At 41.7% G+C, this 18,134-nt stretch overlaps 1 protein-coding gene across 1 annotated transcript in view; it reads left to right on the top strand.

Moving 5' to 3' along the window:
- Positions 1-18,134, top strand: part of MFSD12 (major facilitator superfamily domain containing 12) — a 184,889-nt gene that overhangs the window by 109,238 nt on the left and 57,517 nt on the right. Inside the window, exons 6-9 of the mRNA XM_018572247.1 lie at positions 8,395-8,487; positions 8,578-8,748; positions 13,421-13,515; positions 17,011-17,141. Of these exons, the coding sequence (XP_018427749.1) occupies positions 8,395-8,487; positions 8,578-8,748; positions 13,421-13,515; positions 17,011-17,141 (490 nt within the window). The remainder of the gene's footprint in view (positions 1-8,394; positions 8,488-8,577; positions 8,749-13,420; positions 13,516-17,010; positions 17,142-18,134) is intronic.

The raw sequence follows: 18,134 nt of genomic DNA, 5'->3' as shown, positions 1-18,134 counted from the left end.
TATATATATTCGTCCTAAGTGAGGAGTTGGGTACACCTAGGACTATATATTTATCACATCTCTGTCCTCTATAAAAAGAAAAAAAAATATAATAGGTGGGTGCACCGTAGAAGAATCGCACAGCAAAAATTTACAAAGTGCGTCCGTTATTAATAAACAGAAACTAAAAACAAGCGGTCATGAAGGTGTTAAAGTTTTTTTGTGTTTTTTTTTTTAAATGTATTAAACTTCTCAACTTTTTGTTTTGTTTTTATTATTCTTTATCACAAGGAGGCTGCACATCTTCTCTTTAAGGAGACTTTGGGGTGTACTAGACCCCCTTATGTCACCTCTGCACTACATTGAAGCTAAACAAGCGCAAATTGTGCTTTTATTAGCTTCTTCACCGGCCTGCCTGACCGCACTGAAACCAAAAGGGATGTAAAGTTCATCACTCTGACCGTCGACTTAGACAATGTAAACAAATCTGTGCTGCTGCCAACATAGGACACCGGTCGGTGGCAGGTATAGGGTTAGAGGGATAAAACCTGGGGAAATATTACTCCAAAAATAGTAGGTTAATTGGCTCCTGTCGTAGTTGGCCCTCTATGTATACATGTGAGATGGGGACCTTAGATTGTAAGCTCCTTGAGGGTAGGGACTGATGTGAATGTGCAACTATGTAAAGTGCTGCGTAAATTGTCGGCGCTATATAAATACCTGTAATATAATTTTCTATTTTGCCCTGACCTATGCATTAAAGCTGAACTCCAGGAAAACGTTTTTGTTTTTACATACTTTTTTAGCTATGTACATTATCACAAAAAAAAAAGTGTATGTAGGTTGTACTCGTGAAAATGCTCCGATAGCGCCGGCGCTTAAAATTTTTTAATAGGTTTGGGCTGTTTGTTTTTGTACAAGTAAAAACTTGTAGAGCAGCCCACTCGCCCATCCATGACCCCAGCCACCAACCCCCCGCTATCGTTTTCTCAGTGGTTGTTTATATAATGGGGGGGGGCGAAAAAAAAATGTCTGCCCCGGGCGCCCAGAACTCTGGTTATGCCACTGAATGCAATAATTTAAGCATGGAGAGCGGGGAGCAGACCGTTCGTACTCCAATCTGCTCTATCAGTGACAGGAGCGACTTTTTCAAAGCGCTTCCTGTGTCAGCTGTCACATGTGGCGCTGTACAGCACCTCCAGCACATTGCTGTGCTGGATTCTCTGTACTGGAGTGCAGGCTCATAAAGAGAGCTTGTCCTCTCCGCACGTATAGGGCATTGTGTGTGAGTGCTGCCCCTATTCCACTGTGTGCCAAATTAATTTGGGAAAATTCTAATATGTTAAGTTCTTTCTGCTTTGTCTGTTTGTATTTTAAAATGATGTTGGTAGGAATATGATTTCATTGTCAGGGTCTGTGGTCTTTAGCTTACATTGATGGTTTTGTCACTGTATATTTTGCTGCACTGTGCTTTATATGTTTGTCACTATGTTTGCCTGAAGAAGGGACCTCTAATGGTTCCAAATCGTTGCTGTCCACTGGTGCTACCATGTATATTTAGCAAACAAAAGAACAGAGCGCCACCTCAGTGTGTAAAATCGTTAATTACAATAAATAAAACAAGGAATAAAAGTACTCGCAAACAAACATTTTCATCAGGCTTCAACAACAAATGAGAGGCCACACTGTCTGTTAACCCAACATGGTATATCCCCGACCATGTAACACTGTAGTCTCCGGTCACATCACCGTCCAGCGACCACAGTCAGCCAAGATTGACGCGTTTCAGGGGCAAGCCCCCTTCCTCAGAATCATGCGTCTGACTAAAGACGTATAACACGTTGTTTGGGTGATCACTTCATACTTTTGGCACTGAAAGTGATCACGCAATTGTTCATATAAGATTAGGAGCTGTTTGTGATGACTTAGTCACCTTGCTGTGGACACAATTTAACCCCTTCATGACTGAGCTTGTTTTCAGTCTCTGTTCATAAATGACTGACACACTTTTTACATTTTTGCAGTGTTATTCTTCCACATCTGTAATATACTTTCTTACTAAATGTACCCACACATATTATATATTGTTTTGTAGAGGACAGATAGGGCTATATAATTATATCACTATGCATAGTGGTTTTTTTCTAGAGCCTTGAAGTGAACGGAACCCCATTGTCTGAAATAGTATATAATGGTAATCCTTACGTCTACTACTTTAACAAAAACCCATGCTGTCTCAGCTGCTAATGAAGTCCCCTTCATTGGGACAAAGTTCTATTTTGAAAGTCTGCCCACTATCAGACAGCTGTAAAATTCTTAGATGGAGGAAGAAATTAAGTCTACCAAAATCATGTCCTATGGTCTCTCAGGAATGTGCAGACTTTAGTAGTCCCCAGGCTATGTTCTTGCTTCCATTGTTCCAGGTGCAGGTAAAGTATCAACATATTTCCTGCAATCTGCTCCCATGTTAAGACCCCAAAAGATGTTGAACCATGTCCATAGTCTTATATCCTCCAAAATGACTAGCTAGAGGGCAGGTCTACCAATCCAATCAAAAAGGTACTTTTTCAGAATGGTGGTGCAAAGTTTCTGGGTGCAAAGACTTTGCCTTTTCGTCAGTATAGCCCATCCTTTCCTGCAGGTTCATATTGTGAGGTAAGGAATCCCTAGTGTTGCCTCCCAAATCTGTGTGTCTTGCATCCACAAGAGCTTTCTCGCTTGCAAAATGGTGTCTCGCTTCAGATTTTAAAAAAACTGGAAAAAGTGTCGGGTTAACCATTCTTAGATCTGGGTTCATATGGAATGTGAAAACCTAAAACCAGGAAAGAAAGTGCCTATCTTGCCTAACTAGGTCTTAATCGTTTCATAGACCTGAGGTACTCTATCTTAGTGACTCTATCGTAGTGACATTCCTCCAGTGTTGACCTCACACATCATAATTTTTGCTTTGCTGTAGTATTTATTTGGAGACCATTGACAAAATGACTCCTACTGCATTATTTCAATGATTCAACCTCCAGAATGTACAGCAGTGCAAGATCTGGATGTCTTTTAGGATTGGTGCAAATGTATAGAGCCCTTTTAACTTGTCAACTGTAAGTTGTGCCTCTGAAGATCACTGAAACCAGTTCCGCTTCTTCCTAAATTGAGTAATGGGTGCAGGGGCGGACTGACAACACATGGGGCCCCCGGGCAATACATGGTTATGGGGCCCCCTTGTGCTCCGCCCATATACAAGCCCCTCCCACAAGTCCCACCTGTATAAACATTCTTGTGTCACAGATCAGGCAAGGCACAGCCCTCTAATCAGGCATGTTAGAGGGCCGTCCGCTGGGGCCTCCCGAGGCTCTAATTGGGAGTGAGCAGCCGCCCGATTAGAGATTGTGTAGAGATGTCACCAGCACACCAAAATCCCTCTTAGGATTAATAAATGTTCATTTATTGAAGTTCCTTGTCATATAAGTAACATTTGTTTATTTGACAAGGAACTTCAATAAATTAACATTTGCTTATCCTAAGAAGGATTTTGGTGTGCTGGCGACATCTCTACACAATTGCTGATATTTGCGGCGCCATCCGCAGTCACTGCGAGCACCCTGCCTGATAGGGTAATTATCAGGCAGGTATGGCAGAACAGTGTCCAGAACAACCTTATGAAGGTGTGTTTATCACTCGGGGCCCGTTCACACTATCCAGTGCGTTCATCGCATAGTCTCATGGGATGAACGTAATGGATTGCATAAACAAAGGCTCATTCTGGGGTGGGAGGGGGAGTAGTGGCTCCGTTCATGTCAATGGCGCTGCAGACATGCCTCCCACCCACACTGGAACATGTGGTACCTCAATGCACTGCGTACCAGTGCGGTGTGATCGCAGAAAATCAGGCATGCCTTATTTTTTTGTGATTGCACTGCACTAGAACACAGTGAGGGGAATTTATCAAACTGGAGCAGCCGTGCATGGCAACCAATCGGCACCTCTCACTCATTTTCAAATGTTGAACTGAGGAGAGAAACTAATTGGTTCCCATGCACAGCTGCACCAGTAAAAACACCCCCCCCAGTGCATTGTGGTACCACACGTTCCAGTGTGGGTGGGAGGCATGTTTGCAGTGCCATTGACATGAATGGAACCACCACACCCCCTCCCACCCCAGAACGCAGGGAGCGTTTGTTTATGTGATCCAGTGTGTTCAACCCATGGGACTGTGTGGGGAACGCACTGGATAGCGTGAACGGGCCCTCAACTGAGTGTAAGAGCTTGTTCACAACAAATCCAGTGTTTTCCAGCACAGTTTGTTGCTGGAGCACAGTGGATTGCATAATTACAGCCTCCCTGCGTTCTGGGGTTGAAGAGTGTGTTGTGGTGCATTCAAGTCAATGGCACCGCAGCCACACCTCCCGACCTGCACTTGCATCGGAACGCATGCCACACCGATGCCCACGGAGTAATGTGATCGCAAAAAATAGTGCAAGCAATCGCACCGTTGTGCCACGCGTTCCGGTGTGGGCGATTGCACTGACAGTCACCACCCTCTGCAGGGAAATGATTGAGAAGTGAGTGGATCGGTGCATGTTTCTGCTCACTTCCCGATCGATGGAGCCGACCTGTCACAGCTTCTTTGTCACAAATTGGCTCTAACTATGAGGATGAGTGGAAATCACTCACCTTATAGTTCTCCTTTTAAGGGTCCAGTCACACCATAAAGAGTGCGTTCCAGAACGTTCGGCCTCTGGTATGCAACCCAGCCGGCTCACTTTGTTTTGGGGCGGAAGGGGGCGTGGCGGTGAATTGTAGTCAATGGCACCGAAGCCACGCTTGCCCTCGGGCAGTGCCCGACGGACCGAATGGTCAGTCCGCCCCTGAATGGGTGCTGTGTCTGAGAACCTTCTAAAGAATGTCCTATAAAAGTATGCAAAGCCAATAACCGGTGTAACTTTTTATCAGATGGCCTGTGCCGGCGCTAGTACAAGGCAGCACAAGCAGCCGTCTGGGGGTGCTGTTGGGGGGGCGGAGAAATGTTAGCGCCGTCCCGTTCCCCCCTCTGCAGACTCAGACTGTCAGCGGTTTCCCCTTACAGGCTGTAATTGGCTGCAGCAAACTGTGTCAGAGGGGACAGATGGCCAATTACAGACTGTAAGAATAAACCTCTGACAGTCTTGTGAGTTTCCTTCCCCTGTGCTGCCTAATACACCAACCCCCCCGCGCTGTACTGCTGCTGTCAGCCGCGATCGTCTCCAATCCAGCAGCTGGAGAGCTTTCTCCTTCAAGTCCCTCCTCTGCTGTTTGACAGTCGCCCGGGTGCAATAGCCAGCCTGGACAACAATAGCTGCGCTAGGAGAGTGAACGTGTTCAAAACGATAATCAAAAACGATGGACCAGCTGCAACAATATGTGGTGTGTAGTAGTGCTATTTTGTTGCGCTCGGTCTAAGTGTAAACAAATATTCTCTAAACTTTGTGGGTGAAGATCACCTCATAACAATGCAACATTACCAAATCTAATGATACATTAAATTGTGTAGTGAAAATACCTGTGCGACAATCTATAAACCTTGTAACAAATCTATGTATCAGCATCAAGCCCTCTGTTAATTATACATGATTAGATGCCAATGTGCGAATCCTTATTCACTTATTAGACTTTATCATTAGTGTTTTAAATATTCCTGATCGGTATAATCGTCTATACACGTGTCAAACAAAAAAAGTCCAAACCATATATCAAGTGCAAAAACGAATTTCGCTGCTAAAGTGACATAGTAACATAGTATTTGAGGTTGAATAAAGACATAAGTCCATCAAGTCCAACCTGTTGTGTGTGTGTGTGTGTGTGTGTGTGTGTGTGTGTGTACATAAGTCCATCAAGACCAACCTGTTGTGTGTGTGTGTGTGTGTGTGTGTGTGTGTGTGTGTGTGTGTGTATATGTGTATAGTCCATGAGTGTTCTCATTCTTAAGAGTACCTGTACACTTGTACATTTCGGTCTCTCAGACTCACATAATGCAATATCACCACTGATGAATACAAAGTGTCCGTCCGTGAACCCGGCAAATGTTTTTTAGAAAAAAAGGAAGGAAATGGGTTTACTTTCATTTTGTTCAGAGGCATCACTTGTGAAGAAAATCCTATTCAATTATATTGTGGAGGGAATTGATTGAAGGGGAAGGAGAGCTGCGGCCGGCTCGCCCATCCGTGTAAGACTGAGGAGGCGGACGATTATAACAACAGAAGAGATCATTTTGGATGTAGTTGGTGGTCATTATGGATATAATTGAATAGGATTTTCTTGTTTGACACATGTATAGACGATTATACCGATCAGGAATATTTAAAACCCTAATGATAAAGTCTAATAAGTGAATAAGGAGAATAAGGATTCGCACATTGGCATCTAATCATGTATAATTAACAGAGGGCTTGACGCTGATACACAGATTTGTGACCCAATAGCCAGCCTGTTATTGGCTACTGCAATTTGAAATATCCAATAGCAGGCTGGCTATTGCTCCCAGCAATGAAGTTAAAAAAAAGTTAAATTAAAAATCCCCAAATGGATGACGTGGCTGTGTTAGTGGAGCCACCCACAGCCGCACAACTTACAAAAAAAAAAGCCTGTGGGGAGAAAAAGCCTGCGATTCAGGTACGGGGGGGTTGCAGTTTTACCATATTACACCCTTGCAATGTAGTCCAGGCTAGTGCTAGTTGGTAGCAGGTCTAAAATAGTTGAAATGTTTTGGGGCTCCATTGTCATATTGTCTATTGGATATAATTAATCCCATGAACTAGATAGTCAGGTGCCCAAACTCGCATTTCTATATCTTGGCATATGGACCATGTTGTCTGTCTATAATAGACTCATCTTGCATATGTGCGGTCCTGTCTCAGGAAAGATGTAACCGGTATGATTTCATCCAAATAAGTCCAAGAAAATCTCCTCTGAAAATAATCTTGACAAAATACTGAAATGTGGCTGGAGCATTGCAGTCCAAAAGGAATTACAAGATATTCAAAATGGCCAAAGTCTTATATTTATAACGCTTGTATCCTGACAAGGTTACATGCACCCTATTGACCGAGTTTTGTAAAGGTGTTTGCAGAGACGAGTCCCTGAAACCGGTAAGGAACCAGAGCGAGAGGGTAATAGTTTTTAATTGTAATCCTGTTCAGATCTCTGTACATCAGAGCTACAATTCTGAAATTCTGCTAACTAATCCTCAAGAGTTCATAAGTAAATAGAGTGAAATTGAATCTGGAGCAGATGTCCATAGTAACCAATCAGCTTCTATCTTTCATTTTCAAAACTTAACTGAGCAGACTGAACAGAGAAACTGGTTACTATGGGCCACTGCCTCCAGATTCTGTCTAGTTAGCTTTTGATAAATCCCCCCAGGTTTATTCATCACCGATGTAAAGTGACGTTTCAAGGCCATGGATGACCACATTATGGTCGATTTTTCTGAAAGGAGTGTGCAGGATTCTCAGTACCTATGGTAAGTACTGTCTCAGGAAAAGGTCCTTGAAACATTGCTTCCCATGGGTGACAAATTAAATGTGTTATCTGCATTTTTGAATATGGTGTACTGGTGACAGCTTGAGTGAGCAGCAATTTGCTGACAGAGCTTCTATAGGAGAGGCATACCTTTTTGGGGCTTCATGTAGCTGAATGAATGGTACTGTCGCATACCTGTATGAGAAGCCCAAGATGAGGGTTGACTTTTGCATAATTTCCACCCGAACACCCCTGGAAGCTAAGACAGGTTCTGGAATGCCTCAAGGGCCTAGGTGCAGAACAAAAGGTTCAAGATCAGATTTCATGGATGACGGGAATACAGCTGAAAACCATTCAACAATGAACCCATGTAGGGCTCAGGTTTAAATGAGCCTCTTGGTGCCAATATCTCTGGTGGATGTGCATACCCATGTGCACATGCGCATAGTGACTCTTCTGACTTTATATCTATGCACAGAGAGTTGCGCATGCTGTTAGGCAGGTGCACAAATCCATCTGGCACAATGTTCTGATTCTTGAAGGAAACTCAACCCTTCAATGAGGAACTATACATACTTTTCACCAGCTCATAAACGATATTAAATTATAAACCATATAGTCTAATGAAATATATTCACCATCCTTGCATCCCCCTAATCCTCTTAACCTCTGGTCAGACCACAACCCAATCCTAGCCCCTTTTAAAGTGATAGGAGAAAAACAAATGCATTCTTACTGGCGCGTAAACAAATCCCTAAAAGAAATTGGCCCATAAGCTTTGGCATGACTTAGCAGATTAAATTTAAGGAATCCTATGAGATTCAAGTGTGTGTGTGTGTGTGTGTGTGTGTGTGTGTGTGTGTGTGTGTGTGTGTGTTGTATTACCTCCAAGCTTCTAATTTATTTATTTTTTTTCTCCTTCAGAATTATATTGCTACCATTCCATTAGTCATGTATGTGAGCGGCTTTATTTCTTCATTCCTTATGAAACCAGTTAATACTTGGATAGGACGGAATGTGAGTTTTGGAGTTTCTGTAAGGTTTAACATTTTGCCTGTGAAAGCAGTATTCTCTTTTGGCTAATTGATTTGTTTTCATGTCTTACAGCTTACCTATTTTGTAGGTCTTTTGGCAATTTCAGCATTTGCTGCTTGGGTGGCACTGGATCCTGATCTTGGAGTAGCTGTCTATGGAGCTGCGATCATTTTGGGCTCTGGTTCTGCAACAATTCTGGTTACATCCCTATCAATGACAGCTGATCTTATTGGACCTCACTCGGTATGTACATGAATGTCCTACATTATTTTCATTTTACTACTGTGGATTTTATGGTGGTATCTACTAATAGTAGAGGGAGACAGCTTTAACCCCTTAAGATCATGACATTTTGTGCTAGATACCAGAGTCACAGTACTGTACGGTGGACAGCTTCTTGTCACTTGCTATTTGTTGCCCATATAGAGTCATGTTTTTGAGTATTCACTTACCAGTGTCATGTGCCCATGTTCATTTTGACAACAAAATAGTTTTTGGTTTTAGTCCACTAAATAAACAGTAGATTTAGTCTATTAAAATCTGGTGGGTTTAGCTGGAGTAATTAAGAATTTCTATAGAATTTACAATCTCATTATATACTCCTGGAGTAAACATCTGTTAACCTGTTATTATGGTATTAAGAATTGAACAGGCAATAGACACAGATTTAACTGTTGTGATATATAACATGTCTTTAGTTATCTTAAAATTAGAGTAACCCCTTATTGAGGGGAGACGTACACTCTATGTCCCCGCCATTAAATGCCCAAATGGCTGCTCACGTACACTGTACTTGAGCAGCTATCTGGGTCTCTGTAATGCGAGTAACCGCTGAGAATCAGCAGTTACCGTTCAATTATTGAGGCATCCATTAATGAAAGAGTTGAGCTTTAACAGACATCCTATCCCTTTTAGGAATCTGGTGCCTGACAGTTATAGCAGTGCGGTATTTACAGCACTTGCTGTCACTGTTTGACAGCTGGTACAGATCGGGATCTCGATGTGTACCAGCTTTTTTCTAAATGTTTTAACATAATAACTTTTAGCTACATGTTTCTATGTTGAAACATTGTTTCAGCCTGATGATCATTCTGGGAAGCATCAGAAGTCTTTAGTGACACTGGACCTGACATGCTGTTAGGATCAGTGTCACTAAGGTTGTTATTGGCAATTCCCAAGTTTGGAGCAGGCTAATGGTAACCACAATTTAATTCATCAAGCAATTGAAGTGAGATCCATTTAAAATGACTGCTTGATATAATTAAAAATAAATTAAGTGTAAAAAATGTTTTGTAAAACAAATCTCAATTATTTCTCTCTTCCCAAGGGGTTGAATTTATTTAACACCCTCATGATGGCGATGTTCAAAGTATGTTGCTGTCACTACCTGTGACACTTGGTGACGGTGACATTGTATGCCACCTAACCACTAGTAGCTTTTAGAGGAAAAAAAAATAAAATGTTTGCTTTTTTGTTTTTAGGCTGAGAAAAACTTTAAAAAATTCTAAGATCCTAGGGATGTGAGGTGTTTCCAAATACAGGAAAAATAAATGAATTTATTTAATGCATTTATTTTTGCTGTGCTATTTTTCAAAAAAAATAATCAAAACTGGGGAGAAAGTATTTCTTCTTTTTTTCCCCATTTAAATTTTTTTTTAATTTGTCCTAAGTGAGGCATTAGGCACACGTATGTACTATATATAGCCCTATCAGTCCTCTAAAAAAAACAATATATAATATGTGTGAGTGCACTTGGTAAAGTATATTACTGCCATGTAAGAATCAAAAATGTAAAAAGTGCAACAGTCCTTAACGAACAAACTAAAAACAAGCTCAGTCATGAAGGGGTTAAAGCAAGTCTTATAAAGTAACAATAATTTGAGTATTTTCAACAAAGGACCAGTAATTAGATATGCATTGATTTATAAAACTTGCATATGACATTCTTTCAAGCAAAAGTGCAACTCTAAAATATTAAAATTAAAAACTACAGTATATTGGCTGTGATACTATTGCACATATTGCCTATTAGCCGTCTATTTAGGATGGAACCGGAGCTGGAAGTCCAAAGAGATTAGTTCTGATTAGATCTCTTACCAAATTGTCTCTTCCTAACTATTAGTCTAGTTTTAGTTAGTCGACTAAAATGTCAATATATTTTCGTTCATAGTTTGTCATCGTAACTTAGTTTTTATTTAGTTTTAGTCGCTGAAAAAGTGTAGAGTGACTAAAAAGTATGAAAACTATGGTAAAAATGATTAGTCGACGAAATTAACACTGCATGTGCCAAACTAATTTTGCCCATGCCGGTTATTTCCTATTATTAAAATTCTTTGAAACATAAATCTGTGTGCTCATTAATGGCTGCATGCCAAAGTACAGAAATGATTATGGTACGCATAGACTCGACATGTTCACTGCCCGATCTATGTGATTTGGATATTTAGGAATCTTAAAAATCCTTTTGGCGATTTTGGTTTAAAATCAGAACTATACTCAAACAAAAAATAAACATTAAAAAAGGTGCAGATTTGATATAGCACATGATCCTTTTTTCTTCCTTGACTCGTCTATTTTATCGGTGTGATCAACAGGATTAGCAGCATCTACTAGCACAGCTCTGTTCTTCCACCTCCTATATATTTTGACTAAACATGTACTTTCAGCCAAGCCAAACATTCCCATTTAGGTGCCTACCATGCAACAGGTGTGCTGGATGATCTTTGGATGATTGTCCAAAGACTAAAGCAGGGGGTCCAATCTACTTGTCCCTCACGACATTCTACTTGTCGTGATCTAAAAAATAATTTTAACCAATTTTTAATTGTGCTAAGAAGCGCTTTGCGAGCAAAATTTAATTTGATAGATGTGTTGACCTGGTCCCGGGGACACAGACTGGAATTTCGGTTATTCCACTCTTCCCTCCTTTTTTCCCCCCAGAAATTAAGGGATCTTCACACGGCTTTGAAGCTACTGCAGTTTTTACGATTGATTGTTCTGTTCCCTTGGAGGAATGCTTTTAAAGGTTTTACTCCAACCTGTATATGGTTCCAAAACCCGTTGGAGGTGTTTGCCCCATCCTGGATCTGAAGATTCCAAACACCTTTTGAAAAATGATGCATGGTATTATGCGAGGTAATTGCATCACTGCAACAAGGCGAGTTCTTGAAATCTAAAGATATCAGAGATTTGTTCTGATCTTCCTTCCTCATCAATGGTTACTGCGCATTGCGGTGGGTAAACTGCACTTCCTGCTTCTGGCCCCACTGCTGTGCTCTCAGGGATTCCACACTGTTTGCTATGTGGAAGATCTCCTTCTGGAAGGGTACTCTGCCCAACCATTTTCTGTAAATGTTTAGTGTATGCTCCAGACACTTAGGGACTTCCGGTGGATCCTCAGCTTGCAGAACTCTGCCTTGGGTCCAACCCATCGCTTGGAGTACCTGGGTCTGGTTTTGGCCCAGGACCGGGTGTTTTTAAACCTTAATCCTAAGTACGGACCCTTGGTTACCATCAGTTCAGTCTTGTAAAAGAGCTTATGGTATACTCCTTCGAGGCAGTAATGTTTGCCCAGTTTCACTCCAGGCCCCTTCAGCTTAATGTTTTGGTTTAGTGGGAAAGGATACGCCAGTCTGTAGAATGAGCTATATTGGCCTGTTTGCCAAAGCCAAGATCTCACTGACTTGTAAGCTAATCAGCTTGGGGCTGTAGGTGGGCAGTCCTTTCTCCCGTCAACCTGGACAGTTCGTATGTTGGATGAGGAGTTCTCAGGATGGAGACAGATCAGGGGAATTGGTCTTCGAAGGAATCTAAACTTCCCATCAAAATTCTGGAGATAAAGGTGGCTCACCTGTCCCTCCACAGGTGGACAAGCTAGCTTCAGTAGCGATCAACAAGGATTCAGTTGGACAACCATTAGGGTGGCACCAAAGGAAGTCAACTTTATTCTGGCCTGGGCTGAAAGCCACATTCTGACATTCCCAGAGCAGACAATTGGCAGATGGACTTTCTGGACGTAGGAGAAAATGATCTCCTCACCCCTAGGTGTTTTGGTAATCTGGTCACCAGTGGTGGAACTCCAGATGTGGTTCTCTTGGCATCCCACTTCAATGACAAGGTAGACAGGTCAGTGGATAGGACCCAGGGACTTCACATTGGAAAAGCAGCCCCCTCAACAGTATTAACAAATAACCACACGCCCCCAACACACACACAGATAACATACACGTGCAACAGTGTGCACCATATTGTGGTGTAAGCCATGCACTGTGGTATGTTGTTAGAACGCATCACAGTGCTTGATTTGTTTTGTTTTGCTACAAAACGTAGTATTGCTGGGAGTGAGAGGGGTTATATGGGCTGTTCAGCAATTCTTTTTGCCAGTGTCCTGTCACCTGAAAGTGGCTGCGTATAAGCCAGGGTTTATGATTAAAGGAGCCCAAGAACTGCATTTTTATAGGCAATTCAAAATCCAATTATATTGCAAGTTAGCAATCCTTAGATTAGGTGACTGCATTAGTTTTCTTTTTTCAGGCTTTTCAGCTTTCTACCTGGTGATTCTGCCAAATAAAACGCTTTCTGTCCTATGGTGACTGTTGGCTGCTCTCCTGATTTTGGATCACAGGAAGGGTGTTGCTTAGTAGCGATTAGAGGATAGCTGAGACTACTATTCAGTTTAGTCCCTAGGAAGTTAGAGACCCTAGATTTGTGGCAGCATCAACAGGCATTTTTTGTACTTGAATATAATGCACTTGGCCTCGAAGAAAAAGAATGCTGCAATGTATTAGGATGTGGATGTATATTCTGCAATATATTAGGTTTTTGTTCTTGGGGTTTAGATATACTTTAAGGTTCTGTGTAAAATATAATACTGATTGCTACGTCTGAAACATTGTTCTTATTTTTTACTTTGCAGGTCAGTGCAGCTTTTGTGTATGGTGCAATGAGTTTCACTGACAAAGTGGCCAACGGCCTTGCAGTTGTGGCCATTCAGTCTATGCACCCATGTCAGTAAGTATGTTCTGCAGGAAATGTCTTAATGCAAAATCCGTTTTATAGCCTAAAGCTTTAGGGGTTACCCATTGTTATTGCCAGTGGCTTTAAGATGATTTTCTGACTGGTATTTAGCTGCCAGCAATTCTTCTGTCCAGCTCTTTTTACACAATCCTAGTCGCTATTTATACAACTATAGCAGTGATGGCTAACGTTTTTGAACCAGAGTGCCCAAACTGCAAAGCAAAATCAATTTATCTCCAAGTGCCAACATTGAAAATAAGTTTAGTATTGCGTTGCAGTACTGGGCAACGTTAAACGTTCAGCATCACTGCCTTAGGCAAAATATTGAAACACTCATATTCACACATTATACACTCAATAAAATACACACATCACACAAGTAATGAAACACACACTCATTACACACGTATCACACATTAAAAACAACACTCATTAAAACACACACATCACACGCACATTAAAATACACACATATGACACATTTTTTAAAAATCACACACTTATTAAAAACACACACACACACACATATCTTCATTTAAAATACACACACATCACACACAACTATTACCAAAAAAATTGCCCCCTCTCCTGCTTACCTGTTTTGCAGGGAGGGGACTGCATCCCTGGGGGGTTTCTGTTCCCAGTCCTGCTGCGAAAGGGAGAGGACCAAGTCCTACTCCAATGACTTCCTTGTAGGGTCCACCGTGGTTAGATAACATGTGGCCATAAAAAGATAGAGCATGGAAATTAGATGTCTTTGTGGTGTTGCTGAGGCATAAGTTCTAATTGGGTGTGCTAAAGTCTGTGTGGTGTGGGGGAAGTGACGTGCAAGGAGGACTAACATGAATTTTGTGATGTCTCCTGTAGGTTGCAAATATTTGCTTTGTCAAGGAATTTACCAGCTTTTCTGATAAGGCAGCTGTGAAGAAAGTCTGAGCTTGGTGGGAGTGTTGGATTGTCCCGTATAGGTGTCGCTGTGCCTGATTGCGTCAATAGTGCAAACATCTTACAGAGAGGGGTGAAGTGTTTGAGTGGGGAAAATCCAATGGGTGTTGTAGGATGTGTTTTGGATGGTTTTTGTGAGGCAACCATGAGAGGGACTGCAGTGGAGTATGACCGCTTGCCATGGATATGCCAATTCCTGATTCTGGTATGCTCTGTTGCCCAGTGGTATTTTTGAATATCGGGGGGCCTATTGAGTTTGGGTGCCTTCGGTTGATCAAGACTAATTTGCAGAGTTTTGTTGTGCCGTATGTAGGCCATGAAGGAGAAAAAGGATTCAAGGAAGGATATTAATTTTTATGATACTGGTTCATACCAGGAAAATACCAGGCCAACTAGGCAAAGTGGGGTTTATCCCTATATTGAGCGAGTTGAGAATGAAGAATGTGGATTGAATAGGGTTTTACTCTGCAAACTGTTTTGCAGGGAGATAGTGGAGTGGGGAGGAGTGGTCCCAATAAAAAAAAAAAAGTGGGAGAGGGGGTGAATAGAGGGAAGGCGTAAAAAAGAGTGGGGGAGACTAAGAAGGGAGGGAACATAGGAAAGTAGAGGGAGGAAAGTGGGTGTTGGGTTGGTTTGAGCAAGTGTACGGTAAGGGGTGGGGTTGGATAGGGGGCTAGCTTGTCCAGAAAATGTCGGCAGAAAGTAGAACCCAATGTCGCATCTGGTGTTAGTGCACACAGGATATATGATCATGCAAGTCACAGGAGGAGGATAAGTGTGGTGTTTCTAGATCTAACTACCGGTATATGTTCGATGGCAATGACTGGGGTTGTGGAAAAACAGAACAGTACTTGACAAGTTAGTGTAGCATTAATTTTAACTTTGAGTGTACAGAACAACTGTGTAAGCCATTGTACATCAGCATATAAATACCTATGGTAGGTGTGTTTCAGGTACACAGCGGTTTGGGAGTGGAGGAGATGGGACAATAATCCTCTGAATAATGACATTCAGAGGATTACAACTTGCAAAAAATGTGTGCCCCTATGTAGGTGTGCATTCTGAAGATAATGTTGATACTACTCTCTCCTGGAATCCCAGGGAAAAGCTGAGTGGCCTTACTGGTGCCAAAGTGGGCAGGCTGAAAGCCTACCACGAAGCTATTTTACTTTAATACATTGGTAGGTTGGGGGGACTAATAGGAGTTAGATAAATTTGCCTGCAAGCTCCACTTTAAGGTAAGCTCCTGAAATTACCTGAAATTTCTATACAAACGAATATTCAGAGGTTGCCATCTGTGAAAATTGTTTGTCAAAATAATCATTATATCAAAGATAAAAGCTGGTGAAGAATCTATACTTTTTTGCAAGAAAATTCAGGGCTGGTGCAGACCAGGGCTGACCCGGGACCTGCGCGATCGTGTGTGGTGCACACAGCGGTTGCCGCACGGCCCTATTGATTTAAATGTGTTTACATCCATGTGGCAATCACTGAAAAAAGGTACACATGTTCCTTTTTTTGCGACACACTGCTTTTTTGTTTTTAATACACACAATTCCAAACGGTCGACTGCTTTCCTTTTTATGAAAAATAAAATGATTCCAACTGGCAAAAAAAAATAAAAAATATACACTTGATCGTGTTCGGTTACACGGGCAAAACCACGCGATATATGGAGATTACCCAGCTAAAGGAAAACTAGTGTCATGCCAAATCTAGAATCCCTTATGCTGTATTACAAACATTGCTTAACTAATATAATCCATATCTTAAAGCAAACTAAATAGAATACTGCACATCAGACTACATGACAAAGAATGGTTTACAATTTTGATGACTTATCACCGTAACGTTTCCTGTTGTGCAAGAATGGCTGAATCATCCACATTCACATCAGCAAGTACTATATTCGTTGTAAATCATAAAATACAGTGCTCTTATTTTAAACCCCTTAAACTATGTTGATCAGGAAAAAAACCCCAGTGTGTATACAAACACTATACATAACATTAGTGTGTCCAGATAATTAACTCTGTGCAAATGATGTACACGGCAGAGAACTTCAGTGTTTTCCCTTTTGAAAAAGAAATTGTAGATACAGAGTCCTCAATCTTTTTCTGCAGCCTCTGTTCTAAATAAATGGAGAGCACTCAGTACGGAGGCTTCCCATTCATTCAGAAACAGGTGATGGTAAAATATTTATCAACCAATTATCAATGGGTAGAAGGCTCTGTACTTCCTGTTCATTCATAACTGGGGACACATAGTAGAAGGAAGGACATCCAGCTGATCACTCCAGTGATTGCTCTGCAAAGAGGATTGGTAAATATTACACATATTTACCGATCCTCCTCCTCTCCATCCTGACCCACTCGGCCACGCACAGTAGGAGCGCTGAAGCAGGCTAGGGGGCAGAGGAGAAACGCTGTCAATTCAGAATGTCCTAGCTGTCAGATCCTGGCCGAGTCTTTCTCTCTCTCTCTCTCTCTCTCTCTCTCAATGTAGAAACATGTTTTAACGTTAAGCCCTTTCTCCTACTTTCTAGTACTGAGGTCTGCTGTCCAGCTTGTACTCCCTTCTACCACTGGGTGATGGTGACCGTAACTGGAGCATTTGCTGTAGTGAGTGCTTTGGCTCTAAGCTCCATTATGATCTGGCCTATCAAAGTGCAGTTTTGTAAGTATTGATGCAATTGTATAAATATTGTACCCGCGAGCCGGTACTATGTGGCCCGCAGACAGCTGACATGTCAGACACGCGATCACAGACCGCGTACCTGACTTGCGGGAGAAGCTCCACGGTCTGCATCTGTTGCACCTGTCAGCTCCAGCTTGCTTCGGCCAGAGCTCTGACAGTTCTGAGCTCCGGCCGAAAGCAGGGATGTACTAGTCAACCTTTAGTTGCACCTTAAAGTGCATCTATGCCCAGACTATGCACATTAACGTGTACATATTTTTAAAAAGCAGTAAGAGCTTTAAAGCCACCCCTTCTCTATCTGCATGCAAGTAATTCATCCTCAAAGAACACAACACAGACTCTAACAATGATATGTTTAGTTTAGTAGGCTGGCAGGCTGTCAAGATTCTGGTCTCCTAGAAAGTTGTGATTTCAGTACCTTTGCTGTGAAATTTGTAGATCAACTTCTCCACCATGCTATAGTTATGTAGGTAAACAAGGGATTGTTTTAAATTGCCTTTAACCCTTTCGCTGCCAAGCCCTCCGGAACATTTTTAAAATCAGCTGGCCAAGCCATTTTTGAATTTTCTGCAATTTTTTCCTATTGATTTGATTTTCAACTGCTGCGTTGCTAGCGTTTGTAAAAGACCTCCCAAACCATATATTTTCTGAAAGCGCAGGCCCGTTAGAATAAAAAGATGGTGATACTAAATTTGTAGGCCCTGCGATAATTGCGCAAATGTTTCTCAAATTAATATTAAACCGATAAAAATACACAATTCAATTGTTAAAACACACCAAAATCAGTATCCGTGCATTATTTTTTTTGGACTAAATCTAAAAGATAATTGCAACACAAGGTATCACAACGCATGGCAATGAGTCACAAAGCTTTGCCATGCGCTGCCACAGTTAATTTAATGGTTTTTTTTAAAGAAAATAAATAAATAAAGATCATGCACTGCGATGCGTTCTAACAACGCACTGCAGCGC

Source organism: Nanorana parkeri, unplaced genomic scaffold (assembly GCF_000935625.1).
Source record: "Nanorana parkeri isolate BGI_ZX_2015 unplaced genomic scaffold, ASM93562v1 scaffold1975, whole genome shotgun sequence".
In the NCBI taxonomy this organism is placed as follows: Eukaryota; Metazoa; Chordata; class Amphibia; order Anura; family Dicroglossidae; genus Nanorana; species Nanorana parkeri.
This window is presented reverse-complemented; position numbering and strand designations above follow the sequence as displayed.